The 19,806-nt window shown below is 39.1% G+C and overlaps 1 protein-coding gene across 2 annotated transcripts in view; it reads right to left on the reverse strand.

Moving 5' to 3' along the window:
* HEATR1 (HEAT repeat containing 1) overlaps positions 1-19,148 on the reverse strand; it is a 34,082-nt gene extending 14,934 nt beyond the window's left edge. For both annotated transcript variants that reach the window (XM_042839778.1, XM_042839769.1), the window contains exons 1-23: positions 19,098-19,148; positions 18,608-18,787; positions 16,508-16,724; positions 15,435-15,576; positions 14,813-14,914; positions 14,165-14,305; positions 13,587-13,798; positions 12,905-13,038; positions 11,925-12,033; positions 11,447-11,557; positions 10,913-11,030; positions 9,616-9,723; positions 9,106-9,210; positions 7,982-8,070; positions 7,453-7,664; positions 7,069-7,190; positions 5,895-6,092; positions 4,635-4,818; positions 4,328-4,476; positions 2,629-2,821; positions 2,052-2,224; positions 1,349-1,516; positions 244-486 (exon numbers count right to left, since the gene is read on the reverse strand). In XM_042839778.1, the coding sequence (XP_042695712.1) occupies positions 244-486; positions 1,349-1,516; positions 2,052-2,224; positions 2,629-2,821; positions 4,328-4,476; positions 4,635-4,818; positions 5,895-6,092; positions 7,069-7,190; positions 7,453-7,664; positions 7,982-8,070; positions 9,106-9,210; positions 9,616-9,723; positions 10,913-11,030; positions 11,447-11,557; positions 11,925-12,033; positions 12,905-13,038; positions 13,587-13,798; positions 14,165-14,305; positions 14,813-14,914; positions 15,435-15,576; positions 16,508-16,724; positions 18,608-18,749 (3,372 nt within the window). In that variant the 5' untranslated portion in view covers positions 18,750-18,787; positions 19,098-19,148. The remainder of the gene's footprint in view (positions 1-243; positions 487-1,348; positions 1,517-2,051; positions 2,225-2,628; positions 2,822-4,327; positions 4,477-4,634; positions 4,819-5,894; positions 6,093-7,068; positions 7,191-7,452; positions 7,665-7,981; positions 8,071-9,105; positions 9,211-9,615; positions 9,724-10,912; positions 11,031-11,446; positions 11,558-11,924; positions 12,034-12,904; positions 13,039-13,586; positions 13,799-14,164; positions 14,306-14,812; positions 14,915-15,434; positions 15,577-16,507; positions 16,725-18,607; positions 18,788-19,097) is intronic.
* Positions 19,149-19,806: the final 658 nt, after the last annotated feature.

The following is a 19,806-nucleotide window of genomic DNA, read 5'->3' on the forward strand; positions in this document are numbered from 1 at the left end:
ACACTCTGTACTTGTCCAAGTCCACAAATGAAGCCAGCAGCAACATCTCCTTCCAGAAAATTTGAAAGCTTTGCAGCCTGTTTAGCTGCTTCAAAGACACAACAGACACTTTGTAAACTTGTAATGAAACAAAGACAGGTCAAAAGCTACGGACTCCTTAACACAGTGTTCTTGTAAAATCCAATTCTAAACACTACTTCCTTAAGCACAAAAATAGATTAAAAGTCTTTCAGAAAGCCAGACCTGCCCAAGTGCTGTGATCTGGAAAGGTGGAACTTCTTCATAGATTTTTGTGGCAGCATGTAGACTTTTGATAAATAAATCCAGACTCTGCTGATTCTTGCACAAGAGGGCTGCTGAGTGTTCATTAAACTTTCCAAGTATGAGATGCAGGAGAACAACTTCATCTTTCAACACTGTCTCAGGTTCCTTCAAGACCTTCTCAAGCAACCGGTCTAGGGCAGGCAGAAGATGAGTGAGAATCATCTGCCAACAGAGGAGACTTGTAAGAATAGTTTGGCTTTTAATGCATTCTTCTTTTAACAAACTTCCAATAGCACAGCTTCATTTTACTGCAACATCTGCTCCCTGTCTGATGTGACATTATATATTCTATTTTATTCAACAGCTATTAAAGAGGAAAAATACGTCTTGTGGTCAGGTTACCAGGAACATTTCCTCAATCGCTCCTTTGCTGTTACATCTGCAAAGGATGTTTCATGCTTTTGAAGAACTGAGGGCATTTTTAAATGTAGTTTATGACTAATGTCTCCTGTAAACTCAGAACTGGGGGAGGAACACTCATCTCTATGCAGTGTACAATCCCTTCAAGAAACAGACAACTGAATAGAATGTAAAAATTCATAATTCCATTCATTTTCTTGAACAGTAAACTCATATTTTCCAGCATTTAGAAAGGAGGAATTCTGAATATACTTGGCATATAATTAAGTTAATACGCACTAATAAAATTAAATAAATAGTACTTCCTATGTTACAATTCTGTACAGAAAACTCTACATTCACTGATACCTAACCAAGGAAACAACCTTCTTCTGAATTAGTTGTTTTCAGTAACTTCAAAGGAGCTTCCTTAACAACTCCAACACAAAATACTGCATCCCATGCATTCCTGGATAGAGCATGAAAATATTTTATTAAATCATACTTTGCAGCACTACTGCCTATTATCAGAGTGCCAATTTAATGCCCAATAATCTACAAATTATGAAGTTATTTAACAGCATTGCTATTACATGAAATTTGAATTAAATTAAATGATTGTTCTGTGTTTTGGTTAGATAAAATAATGACAGAAGAAGTGTGGAACTATCAAGGCTGCACTCACCTCACCATGGACTTCATGAAGAATTTTCATTAAGTTTTTTGCAACATACGATGGAGCAGTAGGGTTTTGTACACAATCAACTATGCTTTCCAAGGCTTCAGACAGTTTTTTCTTCTGGGATTTCTGCTTTGGTTGTGTCTGAAGTTCCTCAAATAGGATTGCCATAATCTAGTTCAGTAACGAAGTGAAAATTAAGTAATCTCCCTGCCATAAAAATGCCTTAAAACAACATTTATTCAATGCTTTTGTAATAACACAATTCAGATACAAGCTGAATTATTCATCTGTAAATAAACCACAGGTTACCATCTCTTGACTGATATTCTCAATTTTCTGTATGTGACACATTATTTGAATATTCTTACAGTCCTTTAAGGTAAACAAATAAGAAGCACATCAAAGCTCTTGCTACATTTCCTTTTTTGCAGTGCTAGTGGCTATATCAATTCTCATCAGGTATTCAAGTGAAATCCACTGCTTTTTGTTTTTTCTTCAAAGCAAATTTGGCTGACATACACAGTCTTTTTCCATTTCTCTTGATAGCCCACAGTCTAAGCCATCTGTAAGAATCACATTCCTTCAAAGCTGGCAACTTGACAGAAACAATGAACATTTCCAGTTAACTTGATTCCTCTGGAAAAAAACAGAAGCTCACAGCCACAGACCAAACTTGTACCAATGCACACCTTATTAGCAAAAATACCTGTGTTATGTACGTAGGGTCAGATATGATCTCCTCTGTCTTTTGCCCAAGATGCTGAAGAACAGGGTGAAACAGAGACTCTTTCATACTGCTCAAGGAATGAAAGCAATTGAGAGCAGCCCTTCGAACTTCACTCACAGGACTACCCAAATTAATCAGCAGAGATATCACCACTGCAAAAAGAGGGAAGAAAGGAGGAAAAGCTAGGAGAATTGCACGATCAGAATTTTATTTAACTGTCTCTGAAGAGGCACTGATATTACTTTGGAATTAAAAGAGTTGTCTTTTCACTATAAACCTCCAGACTACAAGACAGCACAGCTCTGAACTCCTTCACCACACCTCTTACATCCAAGTTTAAGCTCACAGAATTCATATATTGCTACTGACTGTGACATCCTTTTTCTAAACAGAAAGTAAGGTGCTGTAACTGACTTCTTCAGCATATGATCTTGTGTCTTTAATACCTTAAAGATTTAAAAATACCCTTCATGGTATAAAACACAGGAAAATGACATGAAATTTAAAAGTACTGTGATTAAGACTTAAGATGAGATAGGTACACCATTTTACTTACCTGGAGATGATAGTGATAACAGTTGTTTCTTCTTTTGGTAAGTCTGAGATACAAGCACTGCATAGCCAATATACAGAGCTCGAGTCTGTAGCATTGCATTGACTTCATAATTCAGATGATTTGAAAGGCTAAAGCTGTAAGTCCATAAAACGGAAAGGAATTTGAAGAGAACCTCTGAATCTTTTAGATGCACCTTAAATGTAATGGGAATAAAAAAAAAAAAGAGAAAAAAAGAAGAGCATTTGTTTGAAAGCTTTAATTTATTTGGCCAAATATTATTCAAAACATCCAGTAAACCACCTAAATCAAAGGAGTACAAAGAAATAAAATCAAAGAGTCAGGTATGTAAATATAATATATTTTTCCTTCTCATTGCAGACTAAAACCACATCCACAAGAATATTTGTATAAATGTGTTAACTAAGGGAGGTTTTTAATGTGAAAAATAAACCAAAATTAAGAACTTCTGATCTCCTCTTTCGAACAGCAGAAACATTTATATTGCAAGTGCTCTAAGGAAGGAGCTCCTGGCTTTTTCATCTGTCACATAAAATGATTTTCAGAAATCCATAAGCCAGTATTTAAGGACTGACAGTTTATCTCCCTTGTGTGGCGCAGTTGTCTCTATTGAATATTCACAGTAAATGTTACTCTTAGAATTTTTTTGTGGGTTTTCCGTGTGTTTTTATAGAGCCAAAGTAAACCCTGAATCACACATGTATTGCTGACCTTCTCAGATACAAGTCAGAGCACACCTGCCTCCTTCCCCCTTCAGTAGGTAGCTGCTCCAGAAGATTTGATTCAGTTTTTCACACACCCACATCCAATTATTTCAGCTCCACTTTAGGACCATCCTGTCAAAGCTCAATGAGGACAACTACTGATTTTGAAGCAGTCTCCCAAGTGAATTTACGGTTCTTGTTTACTATGTAGTCTGACAACAGCTAATACTCCTCCTGTCTGCAGACTGCCCCTGGACTCCTCACAGGTCTCCATTCGTTGAACAGGAGAGCCCACTCAGCATCCAGCAGACTGAACAGAGCTTACTGGAACAAAGCGATAAAGCCTTTGACATACTCTTCCCTATTGTCTTTCCCAGGATTCCACCAAAATCTAGCTTCTACTTACAGAAACTACACTGCAGCAGGAAAAAATAATTTTCTTGACCTTTAAACACTCTCAAAATCAGAGGTCAGCACTAATCCAGAAGTGAAAGAAACAAATTATTACTGCTGCTGTTGCCTTCATTACGCTCCAAGGCCATTACTAAATCCATTCCTTAAATTCTGTGGAGTCTCCTCTCCCATCTTCTTTACTCATCTCTCTTCTTCAAAAACTTCTAAAAGTCCTCCTTTTAATTTTTGTGTTTTAAAAGCTACCAAAGCTGAAAGAACAACTGCTTGGCAGGACCAGGAGCTCTAACTCAAACTTAAGTTAGCACTGAAGCAAATAATTATTATGTATTCACCTTTGCCTCAGCTTGTCCATTGTTTTTTCACTCCAGTTTTTTAGTACATTCAATCCTGAAGCTTAGGACTGTAATTTGCTCACAGCACTAGCATGCCACAAGCAGCACTGCACGATCAATTCTCAATTTTCTCACTTTTCTTTAAAAATATCTGCTTCTGTGTAATATTTACAAAATACTCTACATAATAACTCAGAAGAATAACTAAGGAAATAGATCTAAAAATCATACCTTGAATAAGAGATTCATCAATGCTCGGTACTGAACAGCATCGCTCCCCTCACTAGCTCCGCAAACAAGTAGGTCAAATAGCCCCAAAAGGAGGTGCAGGTAGTCCTTGCAATCTTGATTTAGAGATTCAGGATTCCACCAAGTTTCTTCTAAAAAACATAGGTTATAACTCTGTTACAGTGGCTGCATATAACAGCTTCAGGAATAATGAGGAAATAAACAGTTAAAATAAGACAACGCATCAACAGATTTCATACTCATTTCAAACTGATGTGTAAAAGACAAGTGTCAAAACCTTAATGCTTACCTTTTGGAAAGGATGGAGGAGGTTTTAGGTCATTAATGAAGCTTCTCAATAGAAACACAAATATAGCTGACTCCTCTGCATCAATACTTCGGTCACTATTGAGCTTTTCTATATACGTAGTTAATAAGCCCACTGGCACCAAACTTTCCTGTATTGTTTCAACAGACCAATTTGAGGGAGTTTCCTGTGAATGAAAAGTTATTTAAATGGACACTGTCACACTCTCATCCAACAGAAAATAGAATTTAGCACTAATGTCCAGCAATATTTCACTTCTAACTTCAAAATGGATATTCGTAATAACTGAATTACATTTCTGATTTTAGACTTAAATTTGCATCTGCAGTTTTAAAACCCGAATCTGCTCTTACTACCATGACTAAGAGTGTACACAAGCAAGATAACAAAAGGGTGAAAATATAACTCTCTACAAAATATCTCTTCAAAGATGCTGGGAGTTACAGCATTCTGTGGACACCCAGTTCAGTTTCATTCTTACATCTACGTCTGCTTGGGAATCATTTGAGGTAAGAAAAGCTAATTACCATGTATTGCTACATGATGGATGCAGGGGAGGTGTACACTAAGAAACACGGCCCTGCTCAAGTGGGTTTCTTATCTCAAGTGGGTTTTGGTCTTTCAAGTATCTCAAGTAGGTTTTGGTCTTCTTCAGACCAAAAAAGAACAAACTGTTTCAATATTAAAATAAATAAACAACATCAGCAATAAACCTGCTGGGAAATATTAATAGAAACAAAGACAGGTGAAAGATGCAGAAATACTGTTTCTCCAAGGATGTGCATGAAGCTGTAATTAATATAAGCTCTTTTTCATATTTTGCTGTATTTCCTTCCTTCCCATATCAAGACACCAAACCCTGTACTCAGCAACTAAAAAAAACTTGCATTCCTAAGCTGAATAATGATACCACGTAATACCACAAAGTAGCTGGAAAAAACGGTCCTGACGTGGTGCTGAGCTGACAGCACTGATACACTGAATCATTTGGTGGAGCATAAGGCAAGAGCTCTTCACGTATATATATTCTTTTTGAACAAGGACTCACTGGAGTGGTACAACGTAACAGCAATTCCTAATGGTAGCTTCTATTACTGCTGCCAAGTGAAAGATTTTGCTTTGAAAATAAATGAAGGCAAGACTTTCAGTCCTCTTCAAGGTTTCTGAATTTTATGCTCTTAGGATCTAATACATTTCCTCTGCTACTAAGAAAATGCTTTCTCCAAACTGTTTGCATCTTACCTCTTCAGGGTGACAAGCTCTGAGGTTTCGTATCTTTTCATCCAAGAAATGAAAGACCCTGAGAGCCACTGAAAAATAGTTTTCCTTCATCGGTAAATTGCAGCAGCATTGAACAAGCATGGAACCAATTACATGTGCAGTTACTTTCTGTCTCACACTGTCAGATTCCATTTCAGCAACAAGTATCAGATCATCAACCTTGGAAACGGGAGGGAAGGAAAAAACAATGAGTCTGTAAGACAGCATGACTTCACTATGACTTTCACAGAATCACAGAATCATAGGGGTTGGAAAGGATCTAAAGGAGGTTCCCTTGTGTGTTCTCCATTACTGAGGCACCCACCTCATACAGCAGCACACCCACATTTTCCCTGGCCTTCCATTTACTACTGACATACTTTAAGAAGCCTTTCTTGTCACTGACCTCCCTTGCCAGATTTAATTCCAACTGGGCCTTAGTCTTCCTCATCACATCCCTTCATGCCCTGACAACGTTCCTATATTCCTCCCAAGTGGCCAGATCCCTTTTCCACATTCCTTAGACTTGCTTCTTTCATTTGAGCTTCTTGATGAGCTCCTTACTCATCCATGTGTCTCCACCTTTGCGTGATTTCTTACTCTTAGGGATGCGCCAGCCTTGAAAGCACCTCGGAAGGAGCAGTGCTTGAATGTCAATCAACTCTCTTGGGCTCCCTTACCTTCTGATGCTCTAGCCCATGGGATACCTGTAAGCAGGTCCTTGAAGAGGTCAAAATTGGCTTCCCTGAGGAGCTGGGTTGCAACAACTTTATGGCATGCTTCATTTGCAAGCCTAAATAAGTTGCTGTTACAAATTATTGTCTGCTGTAATGGTATTCTTTGGAACCTGGGAATGTACATGCATTTGTGTGTACTTCTACCCACAGGTAAACTTGTTAATTATCTAGATATTTTTTTTCTAGGAAATAAAAATTAAACCAAGTTTAATTAGAAAAATAATTTGTCCAAATAGACAATAGCTTCATTTCTTCTTTTCCTTATGTTAAGACAGAAACCTGTTTTATCTAGAGTGTACTTGAGTTTGCTATGCAGTATACATGTATCTCCCTAGAAGCTTGAAAATTCTTCTATGCCACATCTGTTTTACTATAGTGATCATCCAGAAATTCAGGTTAGAAAAGCATGGTACACATACCATTTGCAATAGTAAGGAAGAGTCCCCTGAAGTCATGTTTTTAGAAAACAGCAGAATCATCTTCTTGTTGACCATTCCAACCAGTTCTGCAGACTTGCTAGATTTAATTGCCTCCTGAAGAACTACTCCATAAGAAAAACAAGTCAGAGGACACAGGTATACAAATCAGATATTAAAACATTGATAGCTCAATAATAAGAATTAGTCAGAAAAATACAACTTCATTTTTAAAATGAGCTTTTTAGGAACTCTAATCACACTCCTAGTATGACAGCCTGTTAAAAACAGCCAATCTCCCTCATTAAGCATTCAGTTTCAGTAAGTACCAAGTCCTAAACTGTCACAATTCTTTTTTCATCAAATTAGTTACACTGAATACATTACCTTCTGGCCAGTCTTTCAGCAAAGGGTGTAAGGAGCAGAGATCAGATTCTGATAAACAAATGGCCATTTTCCATTCTGAAGATTTTGAATTTGCATTAGTGATCACCATAAAGGGCAACAACTGCATTACTGCTTCATCCAGCAGTTCTTTCTTCTCTTTTAAAATCTCTTCTTTGACTAAAATTTGTATTGCTCTCTCCAGAACCTTATACCTAAGAGAAAAAAGTGATGTTGATAAGCCATTTTTCTAGCATGTCTACTACACTTTGTTTTATTCACCATTTTCCACAATGTTTCTGATGTTGGTTTTCTTTTTTTTTTTTTTTTTCTCCAGAATGCAATTAGCAGTGAGAATAAACAAGGAACACAATGGAAACAGCATACAACTGAAAAATTATCCTATAATTCAGCATAGATAAAGCATAAGAAAAAGTATTTAAAGTGGAAATTATTTTAAGCATTCTTTGAAATTACTTTTCTATTTAATTTATACAGAAAGAAAATAGCCTGAAAAAAGACACAAATGTACCACTTTCCATCCTTTGAAAGATCGGCTCTCTGGAAGATGCTCAGAAGGCTTGAAACCACTACTTCTGGATTTACTTCTTTCCTGAAAATCTGGAAGATAATCAAGAAAAAGAAATGTAAGTATAATAAAATGAAGAACAGTTTACTGTTCACAACGGATGACATAACTGCTATACAAAGTAGAAACACAGATCAAACAGCTCTAACGAAACTCCTATTGATGACAGTGTAATAAAAATATAATTGGGGTAATGTTATAAGGCTGCCCGGTGTGGCCTATGGATATGATAAAGTATGGAGAATTTATTAAATGCAGAAATGTTAGGTGAAACTGATAAACAAAGAGACAAGCAAAGCACTCTGGATAAGACCTGCTTTTACTTTACATCTTATCTTCATGACAAAAATATAAGATGCATTAATAAAAGACATTCAAGTTTAAACACAGTCACTCACTTCTATTCCCATGTTTTAGTAAGGATGAATGAACACAAAAGGCCAATTATACTACTGCTAATAATACGTCCCACTACTTCTAGTAGAAGCAACAAAGACAGACCGTTACCCTTGTTGGAAACAATCACTACAATGCATACCAGAGTTCCTATCCAGCGAACCTGAGCTGGTGCTCAGTACTTAGCTAATACCAACTGACCAAATGACTCCCATATGGAAAAACTCAGCTGAATATTTCTCACTAACGTAATGAGTTCTCATTGCGTCATTTTCCATACGAAAGTCACTTGACATGGCTTGCATTTTTATAGACATACAGACTGGACAAGCAGGAGGCACACTTCATAATTAACGATTCAAATATGCTTTAATAGCTATATAAGGAAACATATAAATCCAAGCTAACTACAAACTTTGAGAAAGATGAGAATGCAGAAAACTGCAGCACAGGAGTATGTGTGACAAAGTAAACTGTAGCCTCCCAAGTCTGTGCTGTTTCATCTTGCTAAAAACGCCATACACCAAAGACAGGAGTAGAAGAAGAGCAATGAAAGACAAAAGCCATATACCAAAAAGACAAGTAGAAGGACAATTACAAAGAATACAATCCAGACACATATTCGGAAGCTGCTAAAATACCACCTAACTTATCAAAAGAAATACACACACCTCCAAAGCACTGAAAGCAGACATGACAACATCTCTGTTGTCATCCTTGAGGCGCCCAAAAATTGCTTCTTCTATGAATGACTGATCAAAGCCTTCCTGAAGAAACTAAAGAAAGAGCCAAGAAAAAAAATACGTTAGCACAATTTAATGAATTATTAGAATTGGCTTTTAATGAAGTACTGGAACCGTAGAACAAGAGAAGCAGTAACATTTAGGTTAAATCACACATAACTGAGAGACTAAATTTCAACAAAAAGAAGAAAAATAAAAGTAATGTTGACTTAGACTGTTTATCTCAGTCTTCAAGCATCTTAATAAATGAGAACTACATACAGACTCCAGAACAAAGGAAAAAGCTGCCAGAAGCCTTCTGAAAATATCATGTCAGGATAACACTTGAATGGTCTAACATATCACTGGTCTTTAACCAGTACTTCTGGCAAACAGCTTTTAGATGTTACATTTTATATGTTAAATAAGTTCTCTAAGTGAGAGAATCGTGACACAAACCTTTGATGTTTCAATAACATCTTTCAAATGCTGAAGAGCCAGGACTCGCACAGCTGGCTGAGGATGATTCAAACTAAGCAGAAGCGAAGTGTCAGAGTCTTCCAGAAACTGAAACACAGATTTCAGAGTCACTCACCAGATGTTAAAAATACTTACAGTGCATGTCAGGATAATGGAGGAGAGTCTTTCTGCAATTTTTTGGAAAAGAAGAGAACCTGAACAAAAAACTGCAGAACAATGATGTTGTGTAACTGCTTCAGATTTGGTCTTCCTCACTTTGGAAGACAGTTTTCAGAATGCAACCTGAATAGTACAGTAAATCAGAGATACCTTTTTGTCCTAGAAAAACGTTACTCTTATCTAAGGATTCTGAGAAAGCTCTAACGACAATGTCAGTGTGACAGACCACAGATAGAAACTGTTAAAAAAGGCATCCCTGCCAGTATAATTGCCTGCCCTTATCTCACAAAGCTTAAAGGCCTCAAGTGAGTCATATGCCTTCATTCTGTGTGCCTTGTTTTTTTTGCTTAATCCAAGTGGTGCTTCATGACATAAACTGTGAGTTCAGAAAATCAGTGTAAAAAAAAAATACACTAAGCACTTCTTTTCCAAAGTGACTTCACTCTTTCAATCATTAGAAACAAGGTTCAGCATGCTAACCATCTCTTAGTGATACAAAATAACTCAAATTACTTAAACAAAACTGTTGCAACCGTAGTTAACTGTCTGTCAGTCTGAGTTTCAATTACTCTCCAGAAATGGCACAGGAAGCATTCTGTAGATACTTCATTCTTTCTTGTTACTTAATACAAGCATTCATAAAAAGCAGTGCAACAAATGGGTCCAGCCACCTTTTCTGACATGCGGTGAAGTTGTCACCCTCCCTCAGGAAGTCATAGATGACATTGACAAAATCTTTCAGAATGATGAGACCTTGCTGGGCACAGCCATATTATCAGCATCAGCAAAAACACTGTACGTAGTGGCTATGTTCATAAGGAAAAAAAGTTAATTATAATAGGCAGGTGGAAATATATAAATTTTAAACATGAAAAAAGCCAATACTCATGACTGTTCATAATGAACATGGACTTAAAAAAAAATCCAACAGCTTCTGGTTTTATCACATTTTTTAATCAACCACCTTCCCCCACTTAAGTAAGGTCGTGGGCTTTTGTGGGAATGGCAGAGATAGAGTTCAAAAAGAGGAAGAGAGATTTAGAACTTTGCCACAACATCACTGTTCTGACAGTATAACAAAGTAGGAGGTAGGATGAAGAATTATGCTTCTACCTACCTTGTATTTGCCACAGCTTAATGAAAGAGAAATAAACTGGTGAAAAATATTTTGGTTGGTCTGATCCATAGCACTTTCCAGATGCTCCTCCAACACAGAGTCTAAAGCTTTGGGATACCTGCCAAAGACAAAATCCCAAATGTTTTCCACAGGGCATTGCAGAAGAGCACGTATTTTTTATAGACATGCGTGGAAATGCAAGGAAAATGAATGCACATGCACTTTTCCAAACCATTTAGGAAACTTTGTGAAGGCAATCAACCACTGTGTCGTAACTTAGATAGAGGATATGCAGCCCACTTTGAGTAGATAATGATCAGAAATAAAAATAATGAGCCAGTAGGTATGGCACTGATGATAAAACATGTAAGGACAGATCAGTAAAATAAAATTTAGACAATGATCAAGTGTCTGCTGTTTTTACCACATTTTTTTAGGCAAGAATATAGTGTTTACAACACCCAGTAAGCTAAGATTGTAGTTGACATCACCAGTCTACAGGCTGTAGGTCTGTCATAGGAAAACTGAACTTACTTTCTCTCAAGAAGTCTGATAAGAGGAAGCAGCTTTTGACTGATTGTAGCCATTTTGGTAGGATTAGATTCAATCTCAGTACCATAGCAGACAAACTCTTCAAGAAACTTGCTAAAATAACAAATAAAAGAAAAAGTCATTATTTTCAAGACATGGCAGTTTTCACTAAAAACACAGTGTTAAACAGGTAACAATTAATATGCATTACATACTGGAAGTACAGATTTGCTCCTGGACTAAAGTTTCACTCTGTTCTATATTCCCACAAGTGCTAAAAGCATGGTAAAAACATGGATCGTTTGGATTACTATTATCCAGTTATCATTCAGATTATCAGTTTTGAAATCTAAGCTTGGAGTTAAACGTGCAAGTAGAAAAACATGACACTAAAAGAGAGTTGTTATTAAACCAGAAATGACTGTAGTACTCCAGGGAAAAAAATAAAAATAAAAAAAAAAATCAATCTAAGTTAACTTACGAAGCCAAAAGGTGATCCAAATCCTTTTCCAGTGGTATACTTTGAAGAATACCTTCAAGATGTTTGATATAAATATGATCTTCTCTGTCCTCAGAATCTTCTTGGTCCTCTAAGAACAATGAGTAATCATTGATGATGAACAACAGTCTGAATGCAACCTTCTCATACTGACTAAAACAAATCACTTGTATAGGCAATATCACCTGGTGAACCAAGTGCACAATTTAAAACCACAACGTCCACTGATTACTTGCACTAACTCCCTGTGAGCTACTAGCAGTGCTTTCCACCAATTTCACACAAATGCCAACAGCTCTGTTGCTACCAATAAGCTCAGGTATGCTATGGAGCATTTCAGCTCTGTTACCGCAATCGATGCCATCAACTTGTACAAGCTTTCCCTGTCATGAACTAAAGTGTAGTGCTTTTCAACTAAAAAGCCCTTCCAAACACTATTTGGCAGTTACAACAGTTAACAAAACAAGTAGACTTACTAGTACAGACACAGGCTACTGCACACTAATCAGCTTCATTGTCCAGGAACACTTCCATGCACATTTAATTTACTGGGCAAACAAACAACTCCATCATTTGAATTACATACAGAGCACTTGTAATCTATCTAAAAACGACCTATGCAGAGGATTCAAAACACAGATTTTGTGACACTACACTACCTCTAACAGTCAGAAATTCAGAACGTCAAAATTAAGTTACTGCTGAATACTGAAAATCAACATTTAAGTCAAAGTGACACAGATAGAACAATACCTAAAACAGCACCTACTGTAAGACCTGTTTTTCCAGGTCTTACAGAAAAACAGGCAACACCCAGACACACAAGCTCAGCAACAACTTCACATGCACTGGTGCAGTTTTAGAAGCAGAAACAAAAGGAAAATGATGTAGCTACAACATTTAGAACAGCTATTTATCTGTTTGTGAGACTCAGAGAACTGTAAATACACGTGCTAACTTACCTGCATCACTTTTCACGATGCTGCAGATAAAGTGAGGCAACAAGTAACGCAGAAGAGGAGAGATATCATAACCTTCTGAAAGGCCTTGCAAAAGTGTCACCAGTTCTGGGTTCTTGCAGAGATGATTAAATGGCCTGCACAACAGAATGGGAGATGGGAGGAAACAAATGCATGCTTATCTGGCTTACCAGCACCTTCAAACCATTCCTGAGGATTCGGTTCTTAGAATCAAGTAACAGCATCTTTGTAAATAAATGCTGAAAAGATTGTAAGGGTTTCACTTTCAGAGCAGCCCTTGCACGTGAAGCAAATACCTTCCACAGAACGGACAGGATTTCTTTTTTCTTTAAATGGCCCCAAACTTGTGCTGACATTATTATGCCACCATCACTTCCACGATTCCCACTTTAATGAAAACCTTACTGACAGGCTTAAATTTTGCACACTGACAGCAATTCTGGAAGTGTCAGGAGAGAGACCAAACAATGACGGACTTGGACCACTAAGACTCTTCAGCTGTAGTGACCATAAGCATTTTTGAAGAACCAAATATACCTCCAAACCTTCGCACACATCAACTACTCACATCTCTGACATGGAAGCACCCCTTTAATGAGTAAGATGAAAAGCTGAAGTGCTACCTCAGCTCTTAAATGGAGAATTTCAATTGATGCAGACTTACTTTTTCCCAAGACCGTCTCCTTTCTGAGTTTGCAGAAGTAGGTTCAGGCAAGCAATCCCTTCCCTGGCTAATGAGGGCACTTTAGATAATGTCTTGCTTATCTGTAACATCAAGGAATGCACCAAGGAGGAATCCACTGCCACTTTTACTGTCATCTGGCATATTATCATATATGTTGCAGCCCTATAATCCTGTACAGAGGACTTCAAGCCCTTGGAAAAGAGAAAAACGAAGATGTACTATGTCTGACATGCACATTTGTTTAAAAAAGAGTACATTAATATACAATTTCTTTCCATCCTTACACCTATGGAACTACACTACCTTTTTCTCCATGTGTTTTAAGTAGCTATAAACATAACTTTCAAGACAAAAAAGGTGCTGTGCAGGGTCTAAACACAAAGGAAGAGAGAAACATAAGAGTCCTTAGAAGTGCTTATCCGGGCTGTGAGAAAGCATGATTAGACTAGGAACTTCACCTACCTAATGTTTCAAACCATCTTGAATATTAGCAGCAGAAAAATTAGCAGAACACAGTACACTTCATCACACAGAAAGGAAAACAAAACTTTGGGTACCTTTTGGATGTAGGGGAGAAGCATGGAGACTATACTGTCTGTTATCTTCTCTGCAGCTCCAAGAGCTGATACAATGGTGGAGGCATAAAATGCAAGAAGAACTCTCAGCTGAGCAGAGTTGCTAGCATATTCTGAAAAGACCTGGACCATAGAAGAATTAGTTATTGAGACACCAAGAGAAGTGGAAAGAAGCATACAGCTTCCCAAAAATGCCCAAGATCTCAGAGCTTCAGCACATAAATTCTAACAGCTCCTGCTGCAACAACTGAAGGCATCATCTCTTCCTAGCAGTAAACTTGGCCAGAGGTAACTGCTCCCTGTTGCAGAGAAGGCACAAAGATATGGATGCTTTTCTTCAGCTATTATACTTGATCATAAAAAGGTAACCTAGACCATTTACTTTGTGTAGTGCTCATGACTGTGAACTGGACAGCCAAAATGCTGCCATGAATGACTGATTCTCAGCCAATTCCTCATAAGAATTTCTATAAAGTGTAATCTATAAAGACAATGATAATTTTTCATATTGCAAATGAGTTTTTTAAAATATTCGATACACCAAATGTTAATAAACATCATAATACTAACATGAAGATGGAAAAAATCAAGTGACAACACACAAGTATTGTTCTAGAATAAAGGAACAACCTTCACAGATTTTGCCACCAGTCTGCAGATGAAATCCATGAAATCCAGGTCTTTGTAGCAGTGTGTAATCAGAGTACCTCTTGCCAGAGGGACACCAGGTTTCTTCCCAGAGTGAAAAAAATAAAGTTAGAACACTCCAAGGTAAAGTAAAATGCCCAAAGTAAATAATAAATATAACCCTATTAAATTAATCCTATAGATGAGTTAACATCACTTAAATTGCACATCCCTACAATTTTTTTTATATCTACCTTAAGAGAGACTATGAATTACATATACACTATATGTATATCATCATTACATATTCACCATTAATTCAAATAAACACATATTCTAGTAACTGCATACCCTCTTAGCAGTTGCAAATACCTACACATTAAAAGCATACTTGAACTTTGTCAAAGAAAAAGTAATTATGATTGAAGCATTCTGTAACTGCACTTAAAGAAAAGCAACAAACAAGTGGGCATTCAGGCTCCATTCCTACAATTAAATCTTTCAGTACAGTCCTACAACTAATATATGATCACACGGACCATATTCTTAAATCCAGAAATGAGTCAGCATATTATGAATTAAGTTCTTCACATTTCTCCCACCACACATCTGTTAAGTACTTTACCCTTATTGGATCCAGCCAGTGCCATTTATGAGTTGGGCTTTTTATGTTTAAAAGCTGAATAACTCTCACAAATAGTTTGGTCTCGTGATATGGCAGAACACAACCAATCAAACTATCTTGATTGTAGAGGTGGATGTGAAATCTAAGATAGAAACAAACACACACATAAACAGTTAAAAAGTAATTGGAAGTCCAAAACAAAGGCCCAGCCATGTACTTCTCAGAACATCTGGTTACTTGCTTTTATGCAAGACCAGAGGAAACTGTCACACTGGCTCAGGCATCCGATCTGCCTACAGTCAAGAACCCAAAAGACACACAGTCCATACATGTAGGAAGACATAAGGAAAGTACTTCATATGATGATTTTAAGTCCCTAAGTTTCTTCTGTATTAATATTAGTATTAAGTCAAGTTACAGTAATATAGCACAAATTTCAGCACTATACATGTACATACATTTAATTGTGATTCAAGCTTATGCCAACAGCAACCACCCACTCTTTCATGATACGAAACATTACACTTTGCAACTTGATAGGTCAATTTATATAAATAAGGACAACACCTCATAAAAGTACTTGGCTCACTTTTTCTTCACACCTTCTTAAATAACCCTGAAATAAGATGACTTCTTATTATAATACAATACATATAATATCATTCACAGTTCACAGTTTAAACTGAAAATTTGCTATGTTACACAGCTCGTTATCTCGAAGTATTTTACATAAACATCTCTCCAGGTCCTCTGTAAGAGGATTAGAGTTGTGCAATTTGGTTGATTGCCAGACAAATAAGTAATTACATTTTATACAGATTATCATGGTGTACCAAAGCTTCCACAGAAATTTATCAAATGACATAAATCTAACTGGCAATGAATAACATCTGGCTCCACACAGACTAAACTCAAATGTATATATATTTTTATATATATAAATACAAATAACATTTCAACTTGTACTTCCAGAAAACTAAGTTATAATTATTCAAAATTATTCTTATGAGAAAAAAAAATCTTACATTTCTGAAAATCTGATCTACTGACACGTAGGGTTTTCAGTGGATTACCTGTGAATGAGCCATTCCAGGCACTTCTGTGCAGGCTTCAGCATAAAGTAAGGGGACAGGTGAATCAGGAACAATGAAATATTCTCATTGAGCTGCTGATTTACTGATTTAGTCTGAACACTGCGTTCCAAGCCTTTGGACATGGAACTAAACAAGCTGGACTGGAACACTTCAAAGGAAGGATCGATCACCATCAACTCCTCTAAGCCAGTGCATCCTGTGGAAAAACAATGGAAGAATGCTTTAAACGCAACATCTGTAACCACAGTCCCTCATCACACTATTGTATCCAACCTCTTTACTATGGTGGTGCATACAAAACAAGGCAAATCAAATAATAAGACCAAAACTTTTGCTACACTTGAGGTACTTCCTGATGAAGAAAATTTTCATTTGGTAGTGTACTCGTCAAACAGTGGAGGCCCACAGCATCCTGGGCTGTGTGTGCAAGAGTGTAGCCAATGCTCTATGGGAGCTGAACTTCCCCTTCCACTTCACTTTTGTGACACTGCATCTGGAGGAGTAGCTACAAGGTTGAGCAAATGAGCAAAATGTTGACAACCATACACAAGCCCAGTAAAGGACCACTAAGATGTCTGAGTCTGAAAAATGACGTGCAAAGCAAATGATAAGAACTGTGTTTGCTCAGCCTTGCAAAGACATCACCAAAAGGAAATCTTACTATCTTACTACTGCCTGCAACTCCTTAATGGAGTAGCATAGGTTATCAAGAAGATGGAGCCAGACTCTTCACAGAGATGTACAATGGAAAGATAGGATAGAACAATTCCAGTTGGAAGGGGTGTACAAAGATCATTGAGTCCAACTATCTGACTACTTTGGTGCTAACTCAAAGTTAAAACACCATTTAGAACTTTATCCAAATGCCTTAAAAACACAGATGGGCACAAAGCATTGACCACTTCTCTAGGGAGCTTGTTCATGTGCCTAGCAAGCCTCCTGGTAAAGAAATTTGGATGGGATAGAAAGATGTAACCTGGAACACAGGAAATTCCAAGTTAAAATATGGATATATTTATTTATTTAACTTGAGGATGGTCAAACACAGACCAGAGGCCTAGTATCAGATCAGAGATTGTGAAACTCCTGTTAACTACAACTGCATCTGAGATTCCAACTAGTTTTTTATCCATCTGTCCATCTTCTGAATTGAATGAAACATCATAGCGTTGACACAAAAATGTTATGGAAGACAGTCCAAAAAACAAAAAAACCCTCAAAACATATAACATGTGCTGCTCCCTCCTTGCTGCAAGCCTACAGTTAACACTATCTCAGCAGGCATCCACAGCAGGCATGCAAAGAATCATAGAATATCCTAGATTAGAAGAGACCCAACTCCAAGTTCCACACAAGACCACCCAAAATCCAAACCCTATGTCTGAGAGTGAAGTCCAGAGGCTCCCTGAGCTCCAGCACTCGGGGCCGTGTCCACAGCCCTGTGCAGCCCGTTCCGTGCCCACTGCCCTGTGGTGCAGCACCTGTCCCCAGCCCCACAGCCCCTCCCCTGACGCAGCTCCACGCCAGTTCCCTCGGGCCCTGCCGCTGTCACACAGAGCAGAGCTCAGCGCTGCCCCTCCGCTCCCCGTGAGGAGCTGCAACCGCCATCAGGCCTCCTCCTCCCCAGTCTCCATTTCACTGGGCTGAAAAACCCAGGCACTTCAGCTGCTCCTCACACGCTTTGCCGTCTACTGTCACAACCCTCCTCTGGACACTGTCTAAAAGTTTTATGTACTTTTTGTATTGATGGAAGGACATGCCAAGGGGCTTCTGCTCATAGATAGTTCTTAGGAAGAATACAAAGTATGGTCTTCCCTCTCCCAGAAGCATGATTTACACACAACAAATCCATGCTGACTGTTCCCAATTACCTTACTTTCCACGTGTCCAGAAATGTGCTTCAACACAGCCTATTCCATGACTGGAACATACTGATTGGAGTGATGCTCACTAGGCCATATTGCACTGAATTCCTGTTTTGGCCTCTTTTGAATCAAGTTCACCTTTACTATTTAATCTTCTCCAGCTGTTTTTTTAGATGATTTTTAGAATCCCTGACATGTGAAGAGCCAAACTTACCAATAGCAAAAAACGTGTCCCTGTCAATAGCAGCGGCTTCCTTGCAACTGAACAGCAGCGAGGCTGCCTCAGAGCGGTTCAGGAGGCTGGGATCGCTCTGGGGAAGGGCGAGCCGCTTCAGCTGCTCCGCGAGGGACGTCATAGCTTCACCTTCCGAGGACACACACCTCAAAGGAAACCCTGCACGAAGAAACCCACAGATAAAGCCAGCATCCCACACTTCTCTCCCACGAAGTAGCTCCTGAAGCCCACCCTCACCCATTCCCACCATGAGCGGCTTGTGACCGCAGCGGCCTTAGGGACACGGACACGCACACCCCACCCCCTTCCTTTCGCCCCCTTCCACAGCGGCCGAGGCCTCGCTGCCAGCTGCCACTTAAAGGCGCACCCAGGTAGGAGCTAACCGGAGCCAGACCAGGAGAAGCGCGGGAGGGGCAGCAGCAGGCGGTGACGCAGCCCGATCCCCCCCCCACTCAACCTCGGTACCCACCGGGCCGCGCACCGCGCCGCTCCCCACGTGCGCTGCGCGCGCCGCTAACCCGGAAACAGCCGCCGCAGCGGCACAGGAAGCTCCGCCCCCTGATGCGAGACCACGCCCCTTTCCTCTCCCGTTTTCGGCGCGTGGGCGTGGACTGCACAGAGCATGCGCGGGGGTCGGCCGCTTCTTTGGTGCGGGGAGGGCGCGTGGTTGGGGGCGGCCATTTGCTGCTGTTGACGGCCGCCGGGGGCCCGCGTGTGCGGATGCGTGGGGGTGGGCTGGGGCCATAGGTGGGTCAGGCTGTGGGAGGAGGTGCGAAGACTAAGTGCGAGCGAGTGAGAGGGCTTGACGAAGTCTTGTTGTCGTGGAGTGCTGCTGTTGTTCTGCTGAGCCCAGCACGACCTTTGAGAGCACAGCCCCGTCGAGATCTGCTAGTCAGGGCTGGCATGTATCACCAGTCAGGGTGCGCAGCGCTTCTGTTGTCCCGCATCAGGGTCTCTGCATGTCTGAAGTGATTCATACTGGGGAAAATCTAAGAATTCTGAGAAAAGAAACTTAAAAGCTACTGCAGCTGCTGTGGATGAGATTCCAGCTGCAGAACCATGAAGTAATATGGGTTGGAAGAGTGCTGGAGAAGTCATCTAATTATCCCTGAGACAAGGCCAGTTTGCAGCATGTTGCTCAAAGCTCGTCCGCTTGTGTTTGGAGCACCTTGAGGATG

The sequence above is a fragment of the Centrocercus urophasianus genome, unplaced genomic scaffold, assembly GCF_019232065.1.
Source record: "Centrocercus urophasianus isolate 14NV4802_14NV808 unplaced genomic scaffold, USGS_Curo_1.0 seq_10, whole genome shotgun sequence".
Taxonomy (NCBI): domain Eukaryota; kingdom Metazoa; phylum Chordata; class Aves; order Galliformes; family Phasianidae; genus Centrocercus; species Centrocercus urophasianus.